General features: G+C 38.8%; 1 protein-coding gene across 1 annotated transcript; it reads right to left on the reverse strand.

Annotated features, from left to right (window-relative positions):
* Nucleotides 1-3,136: 3,136 nt before the first annotated feature.
* sh2d4bb (SH2 domain containing 4Bb) lies at nucleotides 3,137-8,338 on the reverse strand. The gene is made up of 7 exons (XM_053640421.1): nucleotides 7,642-8,338; nucleotides 6,883-7,042; nucleotides 6,429-6,585; nucleotides 4,747-5,294; nucleotides 4,508-4,662; nucleotides 3,579-3,799; nucleotides 3,137-3,287 (listed from the first exon to the last, which is right to left on the reverse strand). Exons 1-7 carry the CDS (start codon nucleotides 7,802-7,804, stop codon nucleotides 3,195-3,197), a joined length of 1,497 nt encoding a protein of 498 aa, XP_053496396.1. The 5' UTR covers nucleotides 7,805-8,338; the 3' UTR covers nucleotides 3,137-3,194.
* Nucleotides 8,339-24,640: the final 16,302 nt, after the last annotated feature.

Raw genomic sequence — 24,640 nt, forward strand, 5'->3', positions numbered from 1 at the left:
GATTTCAAGGTCCATGTTGGTGGACTCTCCTCTTCAGTTCACCCCACAGGTTTTCTTTGGGTTTCAAGTCAGGAGACTGTGATGGTTATGGCAGGACCTTGATTTTGTGTTCAGTAAACCATTTTTGTGTTGATTTTGATGTATGTTTTGGATCATTGTCCTGCTGGAAGATCCAACCATGACCCATTTTAAGCTTTCTGGCAGAGGCAGTCAGGTTTTCGTTTAATATCTGTTGATATTTGATAGAGTCCATGATGCCATGTAACCTAACAATATGTCCAGGTCCTCTGGCAGAAAAACAGCCCCAAAACATTAAAGAGCCTCCACCCTATTTAACTGTGGGCATGAGGTACTTCTGGTGTTTATTGCCAAAAAGCTCTATTTTGATTTCATCTGACCATAGAACCCAATCCCATTTAAAGTTCCAGTAGTGTCTGGCAAACTGAAGATGCTTGAGTTTGTTTTTGGATGAGAATAGAGGGGGGTTTTTTTTCTTGAAACCCTTCCAAGCAACTTGTGGTGATGTAGGTGACTTCGGATTGTAGTTTTGGAGACTTTCTGACCCCAAGATACAACTAACTTCTGCAATTCTCCAGCTGTGATCCTTGGAGATTTTTTGGCCACTCAAACCATCCTCTTCACAGTTCAGTCAGACAATATAGACACACGTCCAATTCCAAGTTGATTCATAACATTTCCAGTTGTCTGGAACTTCTTAATTATTGCCCTGATGGTGATGGTGGAAATGGACATTTTCAATGCTTGTGCTATTTTCTTATAGACATTTCCCATTTTGTGAAGCTCAGCAACCTTTTGCCACAAATCACAGCTATTTTCCTTGGTCTTACCCATTGTTATGAATGACTAATGGAATTTGGCCTAGGTTACCTCATATTGGCTGAGGTGGATTGGCTAATGGATTGGCTAGTGGATTGGGGGGGGGGGGGGGCAGATTGTGATGGACTATTCAGGGTGTATTCCTGTTTTATGCCCAGTGTTCTCTAAATCCTGTCATATCTGACCAGGTAAAAGCAATTACTGAATACTGAAGGAATTAATGAAACTAATATTATTACAATATTATAGTTCACATTTTATTTGATAACTTGTTATAAAATATAGCTTGAGTTCAGATATGAATGGTATTAAAGTTGATTTCATAGCTTGGTGCAGTACCACATCATTTCCATTTATGGTTAATCTTTAAACTTTTAACATTCATCTTTTATGTTGGCCTCAGTCTTTTCAAGGCTTTCTTAATATTACAGCCTGCTACACAAGATTTGAGGTGGGTTTGTATTTAGACTGTACCTTGGCCTTAGTCTCTCACAGAGGATTTGAGGTGGGTTTGTATTTGGGCTGTGCCCTGGCCTTTCAAAAACTCCATTTCGTCCTTTTGAGCCACTATGTAGTGGATTTTCTCAAGTGCTCAAGTGTCAGGAATGTTGTCCTATTGTGAGGTATATTTTCAGTTCAACTTCAGATTTTGACAGATTGCGTCATTCTTCTGAAGCATTCTCTGGTACACTGTGGAATTGGTTTAACTCAAACTGAGAATAAAATGGCAGCCAAGAAAAAAAAAATCCTATCCTTAACCATAATGTTCCTACCAGTGTTTTACAGTTCTGTCAGGAACCGAATGTAATGAGATTCTTGATCTACTACAAGTTGATTTCTAGCAGTTTTGACCATGATCTGTGCTCTGTTTTCTTTTATTTATTTATTTATTTATTTATTTATTTTACAGCTGACTCATTCACGTTGCACAAGGAGATACCTGTATCTATTACTTTGGAGGTCTTTTTGAGAAAGTGTTCTTCATGGATTATATCAGCTCTTCCGTTGTAACCTCTTTACTAATTAATAGTTTTGACATTCTACATTTGTACTCATTAAAGGATATTTGGGATTGTCTGAATTTGTATGCTGTATTTTAGACAAGGTGTATCGGTCAAATTGAGTATAATTAATGCTTGTAATAAAGCCACTGCACAGTTTTGTCTGTCCTTTAAAGGATATGGGTATCTAGGTCACAGATTAAGTTCAGTCTGACCTAGAGCTTTATCTATCTCTGAGGAGTATTGCCCCTCACAACAATACCCCAATTCTGATCTCAGGTCAGTGGATACTCTTATCTCTTTTTAGTCGTTCACCCTGGTGCACTATGAAAGCATGATCAGTCTGGCACTTTGAACAGGGCTCTTAGGACAAGCTGTTATCTAAGGTCTAGTTAAGTGCAGTATCTTTACAAACACTTAGACTATCTTTAAAACATAGATATTTTTCTTGGATGAAAGACTGAATTTGTTGGAACAGAATAGAAAGCTGGTTATTAACAATAGGTAATTTTGTCTTTTTGGAGTTGAACCATTTGGATATAATTTTATATATGCTTTTCATATATTTGTGTGCTGCATTAGAGAGGTTTAAAAGTCTCTGTTTGCCCTTTTGGTAGAAAACCTTTGTTGGATGTTTGCTTTGTGATCGAAGGTTCAATAACATGAATACGTTTACTTTTCCATTCCATTTCCACTGCTTCCTAACCCAAACACAGTTCTTATCAATAATTGATAGCAATCAGAAACGTTCTGGCTATCCTAGTTTGACATGTGAAGGTTAATTGAGACTGCACTTCCTCCTTTACACAAGGCTTTTTTCAACCCTCCATCTTCCTGGCGGTTTTGTCTGCACTATTTGCTGAAATAGCTGCTTTTCATTGAACAATACACTTAGCAAGGTCAGCCATACACATCACCTGACTGTTTATTCTTGCATTTGTGTATGTTGGTGCTGTGTGTGTGGTTTGCAGGGCAGCGAGGCAGTAGGAGGCGGTCAGGTGCTGATGTGGATGGTCAGGCAGTTGGAACTGTTCTGAATGGTGGAGGGAGGTTTTTGTGTGGAGTCAGGTTTTGCTTCAGTGATGTGAGAGTCTTTGAGGCACACACCCCTTTAATCCTACTGAGCTTAATCAACACATGAGGTGGCATTCTCTTCATTCTCTGTACAAGAAGTAACCAAGCAGATTAGAATAGAAATAAGTAGTTTTATTAACTCATGACAAAGATATGAGGTGTGGTGATTGGCCACAAAGATGTGATTGTTTGGGAAATCACTGTGCTTCTATGTGATGCAGTGCTTAACTATTTTGTGAAGGTTAAAGTCTAAGTTTAACAAGATGAGAATGGAAGAACGAGTCACTGAAAGAGTCCTCCATAATCTGGCGTAGAGCCTCTGAGCTTGCAAGAGTCCAGCAGCAGCTCTCCTCCAGATGTGGTTATCACCTCCTCCTGAGGAAACACACACCGGCAGCCAGACAAATGAGAAACAGCCCAGGTACAGACAACAGCATGCATATGTTTAGTAACGAAATCAATTCTCTCTGTCAGTAGCACAGATGGAAGGACAGTAGTGCTTACTGTGGTTGTGTTTGTCACACCCCTTGAGCTTTATGATCAGCACCCTGTGAGTTTCCCTGTCACTGTGCATGTGTAAGTTTGATAAACTGTGTGTGTATGCATCCCATGACAAAGTGTGAGCTTTGAGAAAAGTTCAAGTGAGATGACTGGTAAGAAGTTAACCTTATGGAAGTCGATGAGGTCAGCTAAAGTAGCATGGCGGTTTTGGTCCACCCCCAGGAAGCTGTAGTAGTCACCCGAGGCATCGATGAGAAAGTGTTTGAAGCCAGAGGCCGTCCGGTAGGACAGAGTGTAACCCCAGATCCTTTCACTCACTCTTACTAGGAAACAGCCTTCAGAAGCATTCATTAGCAAGGACTCTGAATCCTGCCGAGAGATGATCCCTATAGGTGTGTGCAAAGAAAGTGTGAGAAGGTGTGAGCCGTTGGGTGAGATGGATAGATGACAGAGGGAATGTGAAGGGAGAGTAAAAAAAGAGCAAGGCACATTTAGATTGAAGAAAAGCCACCCAGAGCAGACATGAGTCAGAGCATGGCAGACAGGACAGAGACAGTGAGTGATAGGGAATGGGTTGTACGTGCTAGAGAGCACAGATGCTTTGGCACACTGCTGTCGTGCAAAAGGCCTCACTTTTGTGTTGCCATGGTGGAATAACATCATTCTGACACTCATTAATCTTATCATTTCCTCAATCAGGAGTGACACCCAGCAACCCCAATCAACCAAAATGCAAGCTATGAATTATTGAGCTCCACTTTTCCCACCTCTCTTTCTCTCTATCTCTGCTGTCTTGTTCTAACTCTATGCACTGCGCTGCCACCCTGTCATCTGTTTCTTCTACCCCTTGCTCTCTCTATCATGCTCTCACAGTCCAATCGATACTGCTCTCTCTGTCTAAAACCACTAATCTAGTCTCTGGTTACACCAGAGTGCCTGTTACCCAACTTACCGACCTAGAAGCTTATTTTCTTCAGGGCTTGGGGAGATTTCTTTACCATTTTATCTACCATGAACCTCTTGTATAGTTTGCTAAAGAGAGGATGTTTCTTAAAGTTTTTAGGCTAGGTATAGGACATTGTTGCATTCTTTACCATGGAACCAAGGGGCAATGGTGTTACTGCTCCTCTCATAGCCGGCTCTTCTGGGCTTTTGTTCCTCCTTAAACCACCGCATGATAGAATCACGAGAAGTTGGCCTAGGTGGCCGAATCCACACTGGGCTAGGGGGGAGAATGATGTAGGACAACCTTTATAAGTATGTGTACATAATATTAGTCAAAGCTACATTGGTGATAATGATTAGTGTAGTAACTTATAGGGTTTAGAGGTACCCCTCTGTTATTGATTGTGTCTGTGGGCTGCTGTATCTGCGGTTCTGTCTGCGGCGACACTGGACAGGGGCGACTGCATTTCCAACAGCAGATTGTGATTGGCTAGCATCAGCTGGAGTAGTTGATGGCCGCTCGATGACGTCACTGTGGCGTCGGTTCTGACCTGAGCCATTCAGATGTGTCTTCTGGAACAGTCCACTGAGGCCAGCCACGAGGCCTTTCTCAATGGCGCGCAGGGACTGGCGTTTGTACTCATCTCTGGCGCGGCGAGCCTTACACTTCATCTCCTCATCAGCTGCTTTGGAGCGGCGCACTGTGAAGCATACAGAGATCTGAATAGAAATCACCAGCTTTAATGGGACTGGCCCACTTGTGCAATTTCTTTCTTCCACTCCACTTGCTTTCTCACATTGTTCCTGCCATTCCTTGTCATCCCTTTCGCTTCTCTTTTCCTCCTGCTTCAGAGACATGAACAGCTCCTTTGCTCGCCTTTCCTCTGTTTGCCGGATTTCCTCCTCACCTCTCTGTCGCTCCTCCTCCTCACATTTCTTGGAGGCAAAGATAAAATTAATTGATCATCCTCATCTCTAGGCAGTACTCAGATAAAGTGCATTGCTAGATGAAAATTCCTCTGCTGCTGATTTCATTTTCTCATTTTCATTAACAGCTGGGCTACAATTATTAATTCGGTGGATTGTGTCATTAACATTGACATTATCCTTTTAACTCTGAGCATCAAAGATCAGACCTACAAATGTCAGCCTTGTCTTGCAGAGATCGCTATCGTCATTGTGCAAGATTGCCAGGTTTTAAATAATTCAACATGGCCACAAAATACATAGTAATTAGGAATAATTGAACCTAATCACCTTTGCTAGTTGGTAATAAAAGGCTTGAGAGAAGTAGAAAGGATTCTGACACTACTTCATCTTCGTGGCAGTGTGTCGAATTAAACTAATAGGATTGGAGAAGTAAGCCATGCTCCACTTGACTTTATTTTGGTCACTCTACTGTAATCTGTTTAAGTGGTGAAAGCTATATTTGATTTTGCATAGACCCACCTTCAGCTTTTCTCAAATACAGTCCTCTTCTTCCTCCTCAAGAACTCCAGTCCCTCACGTGTCATTATAGCTTAATATTCCTTATACCTCGAATCCCTTCTAACTGCTTTCTATCAGTTGTATCTTTATTATCTTGTATTTATTAATGGCCTTTGATTGAGGTGTTGCTTGGTTTTAAATTAAATATGCTCATTCTTTTCTTGTGACAACTGCTTGTGATGTAATTCTCCTATGCATAGAGATCCCATGACCTGACAGTTAATGTTCTGGGCATTTGTCTAGTGTTCCTTTACTTTTACATCTCTGGCACTGCTATCCACAGAGTCAGCATATATACAGACAACCTAACCAGTGGTCAGGGACTAGACAATTGCATAGTATAAATAGAACATGATAAATTATACAAGGAGCTAAGTTTGAAGGCTTCCATTCCCTAGGTTTTCTGAATTTCCATTGTTTAAGCTCTGGATTTTTACACAGTTGATTAGCAGCATTCAATGTGACTGTGAGAAAGTCACATTGAATGAGAAACACATGAACAAATTTTATACTGATGTTTATTTTTGTCACTCGGTTTTAGTGATAAAAACTGTAAATGTTTTGACAAAAGCAGAAACCCACCTTCAACTCCTGTCTAATACGGTCCTCTTCTTCCTCCTCTTGCTTGGCTGCCTTTCTGTCATCTGTCTCCTCCTTCCATTTCTCTGCTACAAACCGTGCCTTCTCCTTTGCCATGGCATCCCGAAACTTCTTTTCAATCTCTGCTTCCTTCATACGCCTCGGAAAATTCAACAGGGAATGACTGACACACTGCTCATCTCACTTTCAGTTAATCTCTCTCTCTCTCTTTCTCCTCATTTTAAGGTGACTCACATCTGTCGATCAGTTACTTTCCTCCAATCCCCTTGATTCCTGCTCACCAATTTTCATATCTGTTGCACCCTCTTCTTTTCCCTCCTTCTATTTCTAGTTACATCACCCTAATCTCCTTTTATTTTTCATTTCATGCTCTTTCTCCTTCCTATCAATCCTCCCTCCCTACAGTCCCTGCATTCATGTGTTTAGGCTCTCTCACCAGAGCTCCAGTGCCTCACGCTGGGCCTGTTTCCTGGCTCTCTTCTCCATCAGCTCTTCTACTATGTCGTTGTAGGGTTTGTCTCCCCGGGCCTCCCCCATGACCCAGACCCACACCTCACCATCAGAGCCCAGCAGCCACCGAATGCCTCTACGGTCACCTGGTCATGGAAACACACACACACACACAAACACACACACAATAGAACTGGCAGAGCGTCCCTGTACTATGAGATGTCTGATATGATAGACGCTCTACAGAAAGAACATTATAACATGTTATCTAAAGCAGTATAAATCTAATAAGTATGTTTTAATGAAAATATGACAGCACAAATGGAGTAATCTGGTACTAGCATATGTTGTCAGAAAAGATACAAACTAAATATTGTATTAATATACTATTGTTATTATAAAGTGAAACATCCAAGCAGATGAGGATGAAGCCATCATGGACTCAATTTGAAAAAGTTGCACAACCTAATTTGTAGCAAAAGTTACTGATCTTAAGATGAACATTATGGGAAGGTAAAAAGTCATAGGTTTGTCTATACATTTATTTATATGAAATCCAAACAAATCACCTATGCTTGTTTGAATTTGTATGAATGTTGTATGAGAAGCCTTCCATTATTTCCCTGTACCATATGCCATAATATATTGCACAAATATTGTAATCATAATTTCATTAAAAATTTGATAAGGCTTGTAATGTCCTGTGACACTGGAGACTGTGCTATAAAAGTTGCTTGAAACTCACTCTTCTTGTGAACAGTTCGGCTGGGGTCTCTGTTCTCTCTCTCGTTCCAGCGGCGCACCTGCTCCTCACGGATCTTATAGAAGAGAATTTGCTTTTGTTCCTCATTTAGCTCCTGTAGCAGATCTGGCTCGATGTACATATCTTGAAGAATTTGCTGCATCATCTTGATGGCTGTGTAATCCTTCTCCTAGTGGTTCAACTCTTGATTGAAGAAGACTTCCCCGAGGAAGTCTGAGGAAGACTATAGGCTTTAAATGGCAAGTAAGGCCCAGAATGTGCTCTGTTTAATATCACCTAAATGCCACATGCTTACCAGCAGCCTTGCCCCACCTTACTTCTGGAACTTTCTCTATCTACGTTTTATTTCATACACACTCTTATCCACAATTGTCCTCTTTTTCTTCCACTAGTCTCGTGCAGCCTCTTTTTTCTGCCACTTGCTCACTTTCTCCTGGATTTGCTTCATTGCGTAACTTCCCTAAGGGTTTTAATTTCACTCCTCTACCTGCCTCTCTCTCTCTCTCTCTCTCTCTCTCTCTCTATCACTCACTCACACACACACACACACAAATACAAAATGCCTCTCTCTTTCTGTCTCCTGCAGTGACCCTACAGTCAGGTGTCTCTGACACCAGAGTCTGTATCTGACAGATCTAACTGAGACATTCTCCCAAAATACGTAAACATACACCTGTTTGCTGTCACCATGTTGTGGGATTTCTGTCGGATGTAAACATGTGGTCATTTTGGTTGTATAATAATATAATAGGGAGAGAGAGAGAGAGAGAGAGTCCATGCATATGTTTGTGTGCGTTATCTGACCTGTCCCTTTCTCCCCTCCTTTCCATAGTGCAACTTTATCTGTGCTTCTCATGTTGCTCTAGCACTGTAACAGATGGTGTTAACTCTCCTCCCCCTTGCTCTGCTCTCCAGGTAGCCCTTGAGCTTCAAGAACACCAGTCCCTCACGTCTCATTACAGCTTAATGCTCCCTGCACCCCTAATCGCCACTAACTGCTTTCTAATTGTTGTCTTTATTGTTTTGTATTTATTAATGGTTATGTAATTGAGGTATTGTATGGTTTTAACTTGAGCACGCTCCTTCTTGTGTTGTGAGATCTTTTTAGTCCTTGTATAACTGCTTTCCATCTGCAATGGAAAGCTTCGCCTCATTTGATCTGCTGTGCATAGAGACCCCATGACCTGCAATTTACTCTTCTGTCCATTTGTCTTGTGTTACCTTACTTTTACATCTCAGACACTACTATCCACAGAGCCAACTCACACACACGCGCACACACACACACACACACACACACACACACACACACACACACACACACACACACACACACACACACACAAACTTATTAGATGCCACGGTCTAGACAGTTGAATATTATAAATAGAACAAGACAAATTGTCCTAGCAACCATGGTTGTAAGCTGTTTTCTGTTTGTTTTTTTGTTTTTCTATTCTGTTCTAACTGCAACAGCAATCTGCTCTAACATACAAGAAGCTTTGGAAATATAGATACTCAAGAAAGTTTCAAATGAAAGGAATTGGGAAAAAAAACTTAGCTCAGTACAAGGAGATATAAATCTGGCACTAAAAGAAAGAAAGAGGGGGAAAAAGAATAAAACCCATATTTTCACTTTTTAATCCAAGCATGTAACAAGTAATGTTTTATTTTTTACCCTCTATGAAGAGGTGGATTTTTTGTTTTTGCTAATTTACATAATTCATAATGCCAACTCCAAAATAAACACTAATTATCCCACTGATGTAATAATCATATCTAACAGTGAGACTTATTATCAGATGTAATTAATCAAAAACAAAAGCTTGTCAAGCCTTTCAAAGGCTACACTGTTAACAATAACAGGGTTAATTCATGGAAGGTGAATTTGACTAGAGATCAAGACTAATTAATTCACTTGGCCTTTCCCAAGTGAATTAATTACAGCACAATCAATATTTTTCAGTTGCTTAAATTTAGAGATCTCTTAACAGTCTGATCATACCTATGCATCTATAAGCTGCTTTGTCCATTAGAACAAAACTCTAACGACTAGGTCTCTAATTACGTATAACATTAGGCCATTTAAAGAACTTGGTTAAAAATGGATATGGATAGTGCAAACTAGGCAGTCTACAGATGGTCAAAAATCATCTATAGACTGTCACCAACCTAACCACTAATGTCTGTATGTCAACAGTTTATGATTGTTGAGGTGTAAACTTTCTACTACTATTAAAGCTTATGCTAGTATTATCATGAGTATTCTTTTCATCATCAAATAAGCTTTTACTTTTATTATTCCAAGCATTTTCTGTAGAAATTACATAATCTCTTAAAGTCTTATTTCTTATTAGATCTTAATAGATAGCAAAAATCAAATGCTATAATGCTGATAATAAGAATCAAATGCCACCCTCAATCCTATTCAGGCATCCAAGGAGCCATGAATCAAGTTTAGACTCTGGTGATGGTCCAGGCTCCAAGCCAAGTTTAAGAGTATGAGCACGAAGTAACCTTTATTTTAATTAATTAATTGATTAATTTTTAAGAATAGTTGAGTTGCATATACAGTAGAGATGAGAATATAGATGGCACAGGCTTATACAGTTCTGCTCACCTATGCCTTTGTTACATCTTACTCAGAAATTTGATGCATTTAGTAGTGACTTTTCCATCAACTTGTTTCCATAATTATCAGCAAAGCTGTGCCAGTTCATGTGGATTTCACATCTGTTTCTTCACATTATCTTACCACCACTAGGAACTGCTGTTGAATCACAGCTAATCTTGTTTAAGGTCATCACAAACAATTTTGACCACTAGGGGCTGCTCATCTACTCATAATGCTGTCATCTGTAAGTAAAGAGGACGTTTGCTTTAAGCCTTGTCCCCTTATCTTTTTCTCAGCACATAATCATGGCTTCCAAGATGAGCAGAGCCTGCCCGTGGCTCAATGGTTTTGGCTCTATGGACCTTCCTGTGAGCAAATGGTTGCTGGTAGTGGAGGTAGCCTAGTGGCTAAGGACCTGGACATGTGAGCTGATGAGGTTGAGCCTGAAGACAGAGCCACCGTCCTTTTGCCCTTAACCTCCAAATTCTCCAAGTGTGACCAAGTGTCAGATTATATGCTCTGATCCTGTACTTCCTTCTATTTATAGGAAGAGGTTTGGGGATATTTGAAGAGAAAATATCATATGGAGCATATGGTGTTTTATAAAGGAAGGACCATGAAAAGAAGTGGATGTAGAATAATGACAAGGTAATGGTGTCACAAATATCCCTTATATGGCATATGGAATGAGACAGATGGAGGATAGTGGGTTGACAGTCAGGAGAGCATTTTTGTATGCGTACATCGCATTCACACCTTAGAGTTCTCATGGCTTTATGTCTCTGATTCTGTATTGTTTTTTCCACCTTACATTCCTCAAATCCACTTTCTTACAGTTGTTGAAAGTATATTCATACCAACTTGCCATATGTCTTGTGCATCGTAAGTGAATTGCAGGATGTTTAATGTCTCCACAGAGCCCTGCTTTTTTTTCTCTTCTCAGCATGTCAGAGGACGTCTCCTTACCTCGCCTCCCCCGCTGCCTGTTAGCCAAGCCAGCTGTCCCTGCACACAGCTAGCGCGCACACACACACACACACACACACAAACTACCTCATAGGAGCCCAGACTCTGGACAGGTGCATAGCATAGGTATGACAGGACCAAGTATGCAACTTGGACCCCAACGGTAGGCTATTTTATGAATTGTATTATTTCCATTCCTTAACTTCAAAGCATTGAATTTTTACACAGATAACTTAATTTATGGTAATATAACAATAACCTGCCACAAAGTACAGCATGCTGCATAACTTGTGAACATGTGAAAGACAAAAAATGACAATTGACAAAACCAAAACGTCTAATAAAAGCACTTATTAACTGGTGATACCATTAATTAGTGCATAAGCCTTCTACACACTTCAAGCATTAAAAACTATAGGACAATGAGCGATTAATAATTCAATCTTTCAAACATCATTAATCCTAGTTCCTACTCACCTGCTCACTTTTATTGACATTTTTGCAAACAAAATTGGAAACAGCTCATTTCAGATTGTTTATCTAAGAATTAAGTTAATAAAAGACAGGATTAAATCCCACAAGACTGTTAGCACAGAAATGGAGCAAGAAAGCTAATACAGGGAAATCATTTTAAATCATTCAGTGATATTAGGATTTTACAAAATGAAAACTACTAGAACTGACTAGAAACGACTAGAACTGATCTTAATGCTATCTTAAATAATTAGTCTTGGACAGATCTTAGATATTCCTTCCTTCCTATAAACGATGACACTAAATGTGATGACTGTTCATGTGTAAGTGATGCTCTTATGTCTAGGCAAAATTTGTGTTATGTTCTATTTTGTTTTCTGCTTTTAATACAGATGCTACCCCTCTGTATTTCTTTCTCAAATTCTCTGAAGAGAAAGAAAGAAAGCAAGCATTTCCCATGGTAGATGCATCCTGTTCTTCTGCTAATTGAAGCAGATATGATGTCTGATTCGTTTAAACACCACTCTCTGCACCACTCCTCAGCACGGCTGTTGGTCTGGGCCAGGATGTGGTGTTGTTTTTTTGTGTTGAGGTTAATTAGTATAATAAGGCAGGATGAGTGTGTGGGCTACAGGGAGAGAGAAAGAAAGAAAGAGATATATGCATCTGATTGAAGTGCAAAAGGATGAGCCGTCAGTTATGCTGCCATCAGATGGGTGATTTCTGGGCTTCAGCGGGGTCATCCTTTAACACTACATTGGGAGTAATTTGTGGCCTTGCTCTGGGTCCAGGTGGGCATCTTATGGCTGTGCAGACTGCAAAGAAGCACTTGAGCATGAAAGGACTCTAGTCACAGTCACTGTTAATAAGTGACTCTGTATAAGAGCTGCAAAATCAGAACAGCAGAAATGATTCTGTGTCAATGTTCTGTTTTCTTCTTCTTCAGGAAGCACAGTGAGAAGGGATTAAACACAGACCGATGTGTCAAACGCAGGGGAATGCATATTCATGAACCAAAAGATTAGCTATGGGAACTCATATCCATGGGACAATAAACTAGAAACTTAAGAAAAAAACAGGAAAAACTAGGTTTGGAAAACACAGCTTAGACTTGTTGAAAAGGACAAAGGTCCAAGAAGCAATGACTAAGTAAGAATGTGGAAAGTCAATAGGTTCTATGCAGAAATATGCAGAATATTGACAGCCATATGGGCTATAACTTGGGTAGACATATTTAGATCTAGCATTCCTACATCCAGTTGCATGTGCATGGCTGTTAGTTGGAGCATGATGATGTCTGATGTAATTGAGCTTGACAATTCCTAAAGTATCTAAACAATTCCAGCCAAATCTGACCCAAGCTGGTCTGACGGTGTAATAACAATACAGACTTGTCCAGATGACTCAAAAACACTATGCTTTAATGCATTTTACCCCTTCCCTTACTGAGTTGTTTTTTTTTTTTCTTTTTTTGCATCTTATGCATTACACATCTTTAACTGAGTAAAAGAAGAACATAGTATTTTTCTTATCTGGAGCATTAGGACCATGGAGAAGAAGTACATCCAGTGTGGTGTAATCAGACTGGCCATAAATACCTATAAATACATTGCACATTTATTATGATAAAATTGGGATGAATGTGATGGAGAAAGGTAAAAATGTGCTAAATGTTAAAATATGACAACTCTATTACAATTCTACTGCCACTATAATACACAAGGCGGGCTTAGCAGAGACATCCATTCATCCAATTTCCATACTGTTTATCCTACACAGAGTCATGGGGGAGACTGGAACCTATCCCAGGGAACTTGGGGCACAAGGCATGGGACACTCTAAGCAGGATTCCAAACCATCACAGGGCACAATCGCACACCTCAGACAATTTGGAAATTACTACCAGCCTACAATGTATGTCCTTGGACTGGAGGAGGAAACTGGAGTACCTGGAGGAAGCCCTCAAATCACAGGGAGAACATGCAAGCGCTGTACAAACAAGGCAGAGGTGGGCTTTGAACCCCCAACCCTGGATGTACGAGGCAAATGTGCTAACCACTAAACCACAGTGTCCCCCTAGAGACGTATAAATTGAAATAAAAATGTTATATCCGGATTTCTGTAAAGCTGCTTTGTGACAATGCCCATTGTTAAAAGCACTATCCAACTAAAACTGAATTGAATATATTTGCTATTCTATTCTAGGAAGAGAGAAAATCTTTTTAAGTTGGATTATTTTTTAAGTTGGAAAATTTTATTTGAGTATATGTCTGTGGCGTAATAATTCTCAGCATTAAAGCATTAGTGTGGATGGAAACCCTTTTTTTTTTTTTCTCCCCAGAATATGAGGTTAATAAGGGTGATATTAGATTACCTATTCATCCATTATATAATTTCTTTGTGCACACTTTCATACTTTCAGTGTAAAGTGATTCCATAAATACATTATTCATTCCACTGGTTAATAAAGTAATATAATGAATGGGCATAATGTAGGTATATTTCAGCCAGGTGTCAAACTGTATGTCATTTCAAACAAAATATGACAAATTCTTTTATATCAGATTTTTTTTTCATATATATGATAATCTGAATAGGCGTTAAAGTGAATGTGTTAAAGTGCATTAGAATTTTGTTGATATTAACCCAGACGTTAACAGATCTAGTCTATTTATTGCATAGTGACTCCACAGTGTTAAATCCATTTTGAAAAATACTTTATTACACTAAATCATTATTACACTAAATCACTATATACTAAATCACCTCTCTTCTAATTAGCTTCCTATTTATTATTATTATTATTATTATTATTATTATTATTATTATTATTATTATGTCTGTATGGTATTTTGATGCAAACATCTAAGGATTGTTTAAAAGTGATATTATTTGCTTTGATATAACCTTTTAAAGGTCCACGATTCAGATTGTATTAAATAACTAATCAAATTCTAACTAATCTTGTGAATAATATAGATTTTATTGTTACATCTTTAGAAGATACATGATTTCATTCATAGCTATATTCAAGGTTATTTGAGACATGCTTCAAATAAGATTAAATCATTGATTGATTTAAATTGATATTTATTTTATAATATTTATGATGTCCATAATAAGATGGTTTCCCTCTTTGAAACAATCAGACCTGATCAAATGTTGTGTAATTCAAATTTTGTAAGTAGTAAATTGGAGCATACAGGTTCCAGTCCTTCACAAATTGTATTTGAAAGAATCTATGAAATTATAAATAATCGATTTATTTCTCTACAAATTTCTTAGAAAATCTCACTGAGAGCTAGTTCATACTGTCATTTTCTGGGTTTTTTTTCAGCTATGCATGATGCTACTCCTACCTACCTTAGCTTTGCTATAGTGTATCTGCATGTTGGACAACATCTTTCTTATTATGCCCATATGGAGAATCACATTGCCATTATCAACTCTTTTCTACATGAGTTAGTAGAGGACTTTCAAAAGACGTGTAAGGCTATGCTATGCAAGGTACTGTACCATGAGTCTCATACCATATTCGTACCAGCCTCGTACCATATTCATAGACACACTTTTGTTTTTAATACAACAGTGGGTTTTAAACATTTTTCATTTCAAAATTACATATGGTATGTTGCCACAAGCTATGACAGGATTAAAATTTTAATTTAAAGTTAATGCATTATAAGCTATGTTAGTTGTTTCTGGAGATACATGTACAGGATGTCACTTAGCTTGCTTTTATGAAACTTTGGCACTTCACAGCTCCACAATCCTCAGTTCGATCCTGAGCTTGAATCTCTGCAAGGTTTTGCATGTTCTTCCCATGTTCACCTCTTTCCTCTGGGCTCCCTGGTTATCTCCCACTGTCCAAAAACAAATAGATAGCCAGATTGGCTAATCTAAATTGCCCCTAGGTCTGAATGCGTATGTGAGAATGGTCCCCTTTGATTGACTGATGTACCATCTCTATCTCATTCTCTTGCCTGGCACCCAGTGTTATTGGGATATGCTCCAGGTCAACTGTGACGCTGACCAGTATAAAATAGTTACTGAAGATGAATGAAAAATTCAATATAGTAAAGGTATATTTTATTGATGTATGACTTTCTAACTTCAGGAATTAAGGTTAGAAAGTCACATGATACAGATCTGTTAGAATATGTAGGAAATTAACTCTTGTTCTCTAGAATAACTATTTTACCGATATTGAACAAGTGTCATAATTTACCTGACTCTAGGATGGCAGCAGCTCATGATCATAGATTTTGGTGGGGCAGGATGACATTAATAACAACATAGGCTCAAAAATAATTAAGTCGTGAAGCTGTCATAATTGACTTATGCTATGATCTATATCTAGTACTGTCTAGTAACCTTGTAATAAGTAGTTGAGAGTTGACAACAAAGTCATCCAACGTACAGTTTAGCAAGTTGTTTTGAGTGGTTTTAGACACACATTTGTTTAACTGTGTTCATGGTAATATTGTTCAGCAGGATTGACAGGTTTCAGCAAAATTTCGAGTCAACATCTACATCTCAAAAACCACATAAAAGACCTGAAGCTATGCCAAAAAAAACAGCCATGTAAAATGAAGACATTTTCTTCTTTTTCTCAGTGTGTGAAATGCGTGTTTCCCCTGCATTTCTGATGTACAGACATTACTCCATAACCCCCTTTTCCCTTTCCCAATCTTTGCAATATATCCTGAAGTTGGAATGGTTCTGTACAGCACAGGTTCACTATCTGGGGCAGTGGTGGCCCAGTGGTTAAAGGCTCTGGGTTACTGATCAGAATGTCAGGAGTTCAAGCGACCACTGTTTGGCCCTTGAGCAAGGCTCTTAAACCCTCAATTGCTTAGCTGTATAAATGAGATAAATGTAAGCCACTCTGGTTAAGGACATCTGCCAAATGCCATACACTTTGTATTTTGTGGAAAATTATTAGATTTAGTTCCAATTATTTGCCGTAAAACAAGATATTGGAGGCTGCATAGTATTTTTTAAACTAGCCTGTCATTAACTGTTTTGTCTGCTGTTCCTTCTTCACTTGAAAGCGAGTGTGGGACAGAGACTACCTGCACCCCAATGGACTCCTATAAGTGCTTGTTGCAGTTCCCATTTTTGACCACTAGGTACATTAATAAGTTTATTAAAGCCAAGTGGGGAAGCGCCCTGCAACTAGAAAGGTGAGCGAATCAACAGCTTGTATCTGTCAAATAGTGACACTTTCTTAAATTTTTGGGTCACTCAAAAGAGTTCATTAGTATTTAATTTAAAATGTAAAATTAATGGAGTTGTGAATAAGGACTTTAGAAGGCTGAAAATTAACATTTGTTAAACAACTGATATAAATGGTTGGCCTCTACCCTGTCTGCCTCTGTGGACAAGCCGCCACTGCCCAAGGAGTTGAGGAAGGTGAATCCCAAAGCTGACAGAATTCCTTTATATGCAGTTAGCTCCATTGCCTCTCACACTTTGCTCCAGTCCGTCTCACACAATTGGAACGTCAAGCCTATATTTAATTCCAACCTGCACCAGCATTCACTAGCACCAATTTTGAAGAGAGATTTGAGATGACAACCTCTACAGAGAGGAGATGTAGGGGTCAGCCAGTTAATCCAGCATATTAAACATGCAGCACCATTTCACAGAGACACTGCTGCTCATTTCAGGCGACAGATACAGTACATCTTACTTCCTTCTCCTGCCCTCATTGTGTCTACTCTCTCACTGTTCCACCACTGCACTGTGCTCATTTCTGACCAGTCTCTGTGGCTTGGCCCTTTCCGTTCCTCATATTGTTAGCTCCCTAACGTCTCCCTAGGAAATTAACTTGCCTACGTCAATAGATATAGATAATGGATGATCAAATTGAGAAAGAGGCAACAACACAGTGTTGTAACAATAATCATATTGTCATCCAGCTTATACTCTTTAGACATTAGAAGCTTTACAAGATATGTTCTTTGTGGAGTAAAAATTGAGCTATTACTATTTAACATTATATTAATTCATTCATGAATCTATAGATTATTGCACCAAACAAGCTGAGACAAGTAATTATCTTTCTCTGAAATAATTCCCTTATAGAAAAGACACACATGAATAATTACATGGTTACAAGTCACATGTTATGGGAAATTTTTCACATGTGGACTTTCCAGATGTAGTGCATGTGTCTTTATTTTTGTTTTATTATTATTATTATTATTATTTACACTATTGTTTCACATGATTAATGTATTTTCACATTAATTTTTCACAAGCAGGACATGTGTTTTTACTTTTCACATGTGATAATACAGTATTATATCACATCATTCAAATGATTTCATATGGATTTACTTGAGTTTGGATTTCATTTTCAGGGCATAACATGGTGAAATGAGCCTGCACATATTTTTTCATGTGATTTTTCCATAAAGGTTGACTATTACATTGGTTCCTGCTCAGACCACATGAAGAAGAAACCGCATGTTATTCTTATGGAATGATGCCCGTCCCAGAGCCATTATTTTGGTTGCATTTTGGTTGTAATGTGTTTTAATATTCATGCTCAAGCTGCATCATTCTTCTAGCTTTTTTTTTTTTGTGGAAGGCTAAACATGAGCAGAGACATCAATGGCACCAGTCTTTAATATTTTTGCTGATTAATTCCACTGAAAAACATTCTCACCTGGAAAAAAAAAAAAAAAAAAAAAAAAAAAAAAAAAAGGCTAGTTAAAAACTTCTTGCTCCCTTTTTGCAGTTTGAAAATAGCTGATGCAAAATAATGAGTCTAGGTTTAATTAGGAGAGCTACTTTTGTGGATGATAAACAAGTAAATGATTAAATCTGCTGACAGTATGCTCTGGTGGATGCAGGGCAGCTCGAGCTTGTGAGGACTATCTGATTCCACGGGTCTTTGTTGCCATGGAGACAGCGCTGGTGACTGACTATCTTCCTATTGGCACGTTTTGTAGATTTGTGCCAGTGATAGCTGCAGATATATGTCTGCCATGCATAGAGTGGGTGGCAGGAAATAGAGCATTGATCACTGTGTAATACTCGCCAGTGTGTGGAGACACTCTCTGATCAAATCACAAGGTGACATAGAGATTTTATTCATAAAGCACCAAACTCACGTCTTCACGTCCTCAAGCAAAAACAGAGAAAAGACAAACTTGAACTGGGTTATGTCTTAGGATGGCAGAGCTGTTGGAAATGAAAAGCTTCCTGTTCATCATATTCTGCATCTTTATTTTTTGTCTTGTTGTATGTCATATATATTCCATATATGACATACATATAGTTATGACATCTATTAGATTTTCTTTTCTTTTTTTCTTTTTTTTTTTTTTTACAATAGAGAAACAACATAGAGATGACACACTATTTGGTTTCTAAGTAGAAGCATTTTTGTTAAATAGTGGCATATAAATCTTTTTTTTTTTTTTTAATCTTCTTCAATGCCTCTTTAAATCAATATCCCAACGACAGTCATTATATCATTTCATAATTTATTCACATTGTATTTTCAGGTATCCAGTGTTCTGAATTCTGTCATTGCAAGTTCTTGCCGAAGTCCACAATAGAGTTACAGAGATTAGAGAGTAAGTCTCGTGTCAGTAAAAGGGAGGTAAGGGTGAAGGAATAGACCTTCATGGATTTTAGTGTTTCACTCTTTCCAACTCCACTGTTTTTGTGTTAGTGTGTTTCTATGAATTTATCCAATCAGCTTTTAGAGGCTGTGAGACTGGACAGACTATTAGGCTCAGTGGAAATGTGGCAGTCTCTCTCTCTACTGATAAGTGAATTGTGAAAAGCAGCCCCCTGCTCCTCTTTTTCCTCATGAGTGGACTGGACATGCTCTAGACTTCCAGTGGATTTGGATGAATTGGAGGAGTGGTGCACATGCTCCTTCCCTGATCCCAGTACAGTTATAGAGATGACAGTCTTTGCCATAGTGGACTCTGTACGTGGTCCCAAAGCTGTCGTGTAAGTGACAAGGCTTTTGTGTTTGGTTTGATTCCCCAGTGCATGTGACCCCTGGCTGCAATTTGACAATGACCCTATTTCAGTCTCTGAATTGATAGTTTGGCTAGCAGAAGCTCCATCCTTACAATGCAACATCGTGGTGCTTCGATCCTCGGCCCTGTCCTCCGGGTTGGATGCCTGGACAGAGGGGATGATGGGAACAGAGCAGGCACGGTGAGAAGGAGGAGGAAATGCTGTTCCCTGATCCAGACGAGTGCAAGGAACATTAGCCAGGGTCACCCTTTCTCTGGAATGGGCAAAGGCTTCAGTCTGTATGTTCAGAAAGGAGCGGCTGTACTGATTACCTACAGTTTGGGAGTGACACCTAGAGAGAGAAAATAGAGTGTGGATTAGCCCTTCTGTGAAGTATTTTTCCCCATTTCTTGAATCTTTTTCACTTATCCCTTTGGCTAAACCACGCTGGGGTAGTGGTAATGTCAAATCTCTGTGTAATTATTCATAATCCACAAGTCAGGCTACCTTCCTTTGACAGCATTAACATTAAATTTGGACTTTCTCCCTCCTGTGAAAGCTTTATCTGAAATTTAAGTCATTATATCAAAGCTTGAGTGCCCCTTACCTGGGCCTCTGAACTGATGAATACCAAATCGGACTACTTCATTTGAAGGATGGCTTTTCAATTTGCATGCTCAGATGCCTTATCACACCCTACACACCTTGTCCAACAACAGCCCGAAGAACCTACATAGCACACAGCTTTAAACTGGGACAGCTCCCTGGAATAATGAACACGGTTCCTGGGATGTGCCCAAAAGACCAAAGCAGGTTATTCAAAGTTTGTGTCAAGTAAAGTCCCAGAGACTCCTGCCTGCTTTTTATCTGTCATGATTTTTAAGGCAGCACAACTGCAGGACCTCGACCCAATTACCTACTCTTCTAACTCTAGCCATCCACATACAGCATTACGGGAGGGTAATAATATTCAGAATTTCAGTGAAATATAACAGAAGCCTAAGCCTTAGTGTTAAAGAAATATTGAATAATAAAACAGATATGGTTGCCCTAAACACTAATCTAAACACTAGAGTTGTTATTTGACAGTAAAGCCTATTAACAGAGTATAAAACAGTTCTGTTTCATAAAGGACATGCTAGCGGCAGTTGGACACATATAAATATCCAGACTATTCCCAATATATATCCATGTTATATAGGGATCAACTATAACAGGATCATATGTATATCCTATTCTCATCACTGTCTTTATTTCCTACTGTTCTTTTCTTTCTCTCTTTCACACTTCCTTCTGAATCCATGTTCCTGGAGACCAGAGGGTGTCTCCATGGCAACAGGGGAGGTTTAGGGGTGATGTTGATGTTTTAAGGTTGTTAAGTCTAGAAATAGGTCAGTGCAAGCTTGCCTGCCTGTTCCTCGCCCTAGCCCCAACTAACCAAAAACAGGGTACAAGTTTATCAGTTCTTAATTATGAATAATACTAATAATAACTGAAGGTTTTCAGCAGTGGCATTATGAGCTTCAGTGCAGGATGGAAGTCTGATTCATGCATATGGTTTACATTAATTACCAATATAGTATCTTTCTGCTGAGACACAGACGCAAGTTTCACAGTGTGTATGAGTATGTTTTAGTGCTGAGACATGGGGAAGATCGCATCAAAACCCTTGAAGGCAAAACTCCAAAGTACACGGTTTACGAATGCAAATTATGGAAATAGGGCAAAATAAAAGAGCTGGGTGTGAGATGAGTTTATGACTCACTGTGAAGTTGGATCATGTTGACAGCAGTTGAAAATCTTGTGTGTAAGCACTTCATTCTCAGAGGCTTTAATATTACTGAGGCAATTTTTATTTGCAATCTTAACTTTTAGCTTTAGACTCTTACACAGAACCATGTCTTATCATGTCTGACTTATTTGTAATACTTTACAGAAATTCTATCAGTATGAATAAATTCATCAAAGAGTGGAGAGACCTACAATACATACATACCGTCTCAGAGATTCTAATGTAGCGTCTGTGGACTCCACCTCTCGGAGATGTTTGTAGCTATGAATAGAATCCTTTGATCCTCCAGTTAGATAGTGTCCTGCTCTAGAGATGGGTGGTGTCCATCGTGACACAGGTCGATGATTGGATATCTTCTGTTTTGCAGCAGGACTAAAACAAACAGAGGCACAAAGCTGAAAGGAGAACTCAGCTAAAATAACTTAAAAGATGGCATTATTAGACACTCAGACAATCTGCTCATATACGATTTTTTTATGATAAAATATGAAATACATTTGAAATCTGTGTTTGTTCAATGTGCATGCATATGACTGAAAAAAAAACCCAGCTGAATTGTTAAAAAGCAAGCAAAGCACAGAATAGTTCATTAAGCATGATTTGCAATGTGTTAGGCTGAAGAATGTCAATTATACATTCAGTTCATATGCCTCCTGTCAACTGTAAATCACAAGCGAGGATGTCATTGAGGAATGCATTTTAACAGAGTTAATTAAAATAAACCATACTCACACAACAATTCTTTTTAGTATTATTTATCTTTGCACTTGATTGTGTGAACATATGGTGACATAGGAGCTGATTAATTCTCCTCTGTTCTCATGTACAGTATATGCATTGGAAGAGGAAGAAAGCAAGCAAGGGAGGTAAAAACAGGAAATTACCTGCAACTTTTCGCCAGACTGCTGCTCTGATTAGGTGAAGAGACTTTGGAATCATTGGATCCTGTACTGTGGCCTGGTGTCAGGGATGACCCATGGGCTTTGCAGCACTGTGGTAAGGAGATGACAGGTGATATGTTTCTAAAGGTTAAACGGTACTGCTGTGACACTGTTCTGCTTTGTAGAACTTCATTCCACATTCTCCTGTCTTTCAATAGATCCAGCCTTCAATTTCTTTCACTCTTACACACACACACACACACACACACATGCTCTTGACTCTTCAGTGCTAAAGATGGAATAGTGGATTATAGACTAAGCAGTGAGTCAGAATGTAGTTCACTCAATGATATACGTCCCCTCAGCGAGAGGAAAGCCACGTTAATTAGACGTTACGTTTAAACAGCAGATTAAGAGAGACACTCTCTGATTACACTCCCTGTCGGCTTTCTCGGTCCTTCTGCATGAGTCGGGAACTAATCCCGGACAAGATTACATTAATGGATTCCTAAAGAATATCTTTCATCCTCTTTTTTTCTCCTCCAAAATTAAAACCATTATCTTTCAACAGGCCAGAACATGGAGACTATTGAGAAAGCAGCCTGAGATGCCCCCTAAAGTCATCTGAGTTACCAGATAATGCTCTTATTCTAGTAAGTGACACACATTTGCCTTCTTTGTCCTGTGGAACATCATTAAAGCTACTGGGTTTCACTTAAAACTAGTGTGAAGCCTTGCAGCTGATAAAGTGTGTCATCCTAACACTTGTGCCTCCTCAGGGACCTGTTAGCATTTTTATTCTCTCCAGCAGGAAAATTGGATCATTTCTGGCCACCCTCTCAAATCCTCAGCTGGGTGAGAATGCTCTACCGGGAACAGAGCTATTGGTCTCACCAGTATAATTGCAGGAACTTTGTGAGAGTTTGGAACATGCAGATTCACACTCACTTGAAAGTTAACACAGTGCCAGACATGTAGGCCTTTTGGGACAATCCTTTTGATACAATTGTATATTTGTGTATTTGAGCAAATGATACATTTTCATGATGTATGGGTGGAGATGTATTACTGTACTAATACTTTACTTAAAAGCAGTGTTGATGTTGCTATATAAAACCTACACAAGGCTTTTGTGATATCTCACACATGGCTACAGTAACAGTGTAAAGCATAAAGACTACCTTTGCTGTGAAATAAAAATGAGGCTTGAATGAAGTTATAGATTTTTGTTTACAATATCAATATAATGAATTAAAAGTACTCCCCATAGAAATTGTTGGCTTTATTTATTTATTTATTTTATTTTATCTATTTATTTATTTTACAACATTTGATCATCTTTGAAACAGTTCCTATTAATAAAGTTGATATACTTGAACAAAACCACAAGGAAAATGAGCATTTTCAATCATTTATTCAACAGAATTATCAATAGATGTGATATTATTATGTGAAAAAAGTAAGTACACCCTTGGCCTTAGAAGCTAGTATTGCCCCCTTTAGCAGAAATAACTTCTTGTAGGTGTTTTGCATAATTGTCCTCCAGGCTTGCTGGAATTTTTGACCACTCTTCCATGCAATATTCTTTCAGTTGCAAGATGTTTGAGGGTTTTCTTGCATGTTCTGCCCATTTCAAATCCCCCACAACATTTCAATGGGATTCAAGTCGAGGCTTTGACTAGGCCATTCCATAACCTTCCATTTCTTCTTTTTGAGTCATTCTGTGGTGGATTTGCTAGTGTGCTTAGGATCATTATCCTGTTGAAACGTCCACTTTCGGTTCAACTTCAGCTTTCGGACAGATGGCCTCACATTATCTTCAAGCACTCTTTGATATGATGCAGAATTCATAGTTGAATCATTGAATGCAAGATGTCAAGTCCCTGAGGAAGTGAAACAACCCCAAACCATAACATTTCCACCACCATTCTTCACAGTTGGTATGAGTTGCTTCTCCTGAAAATCTGTCTTTGGTCAAACATGTCTGCTGTTGCTGTGGCCAAACAACTCTATATTTGATTTGTCTGTCCACATTATTCTAAAAGGGCTGGTCTTTGCCTATATGCTCATTGGCAAACTGTAGTCTTGAAAAGGCTTTTTCCTGGCATGCCTCCCATGCAGGTCAAATTTGTACAATCTCTTTCTGATTGTAGAAGCATTTTTTTTTTTGCAACAGAAGCACTTTGACACCAACAGTTGCAAGACTTACTAGCAGATCCTGTGATGAAATTTTGGGGTTCTTGGAGACTGAATTTGGCTGAATTT

The sequence above is a fragment of the Ictalurus furcatus genome, chromosome 13 (assembly GCF_023375685.1).
Source record: "Ictalurus furcatus strain D&B chromosome 13, Billie_1.0, whole genome shotgun sequence".
NCBI lineage: Eukaryota > Metazoa > Chordata > Actinopteri > Siluriformes > Ictaluridae > Ictalurus > Ictalurus furcatus.

Excerpts from the sequence above, each read along its gene's own strand:
- sh2d4bb (XM_053640421.1), bottom strand. The coding sequence starts at position 7,804 with ATGATGCAGCAAATTCTTCAAGATATGTACATCGAGCCAGATCTGCTA. Across the intron at positions 4,663-4,746 it reads ACACAATCAATAACAGAGGG|GTTGTCCTACATCATTCTCC; the intron begins GTACCTCTAAAC and ends ATACTTATAAAG. Across the intron at positions 3,288-3,578 it reads ACCTCATCGACTTCCATAAG|GAGGAGGTGATAACCACATC; the intron begins GTTAACTTCTTA and ends GTGTTTCCTCAG.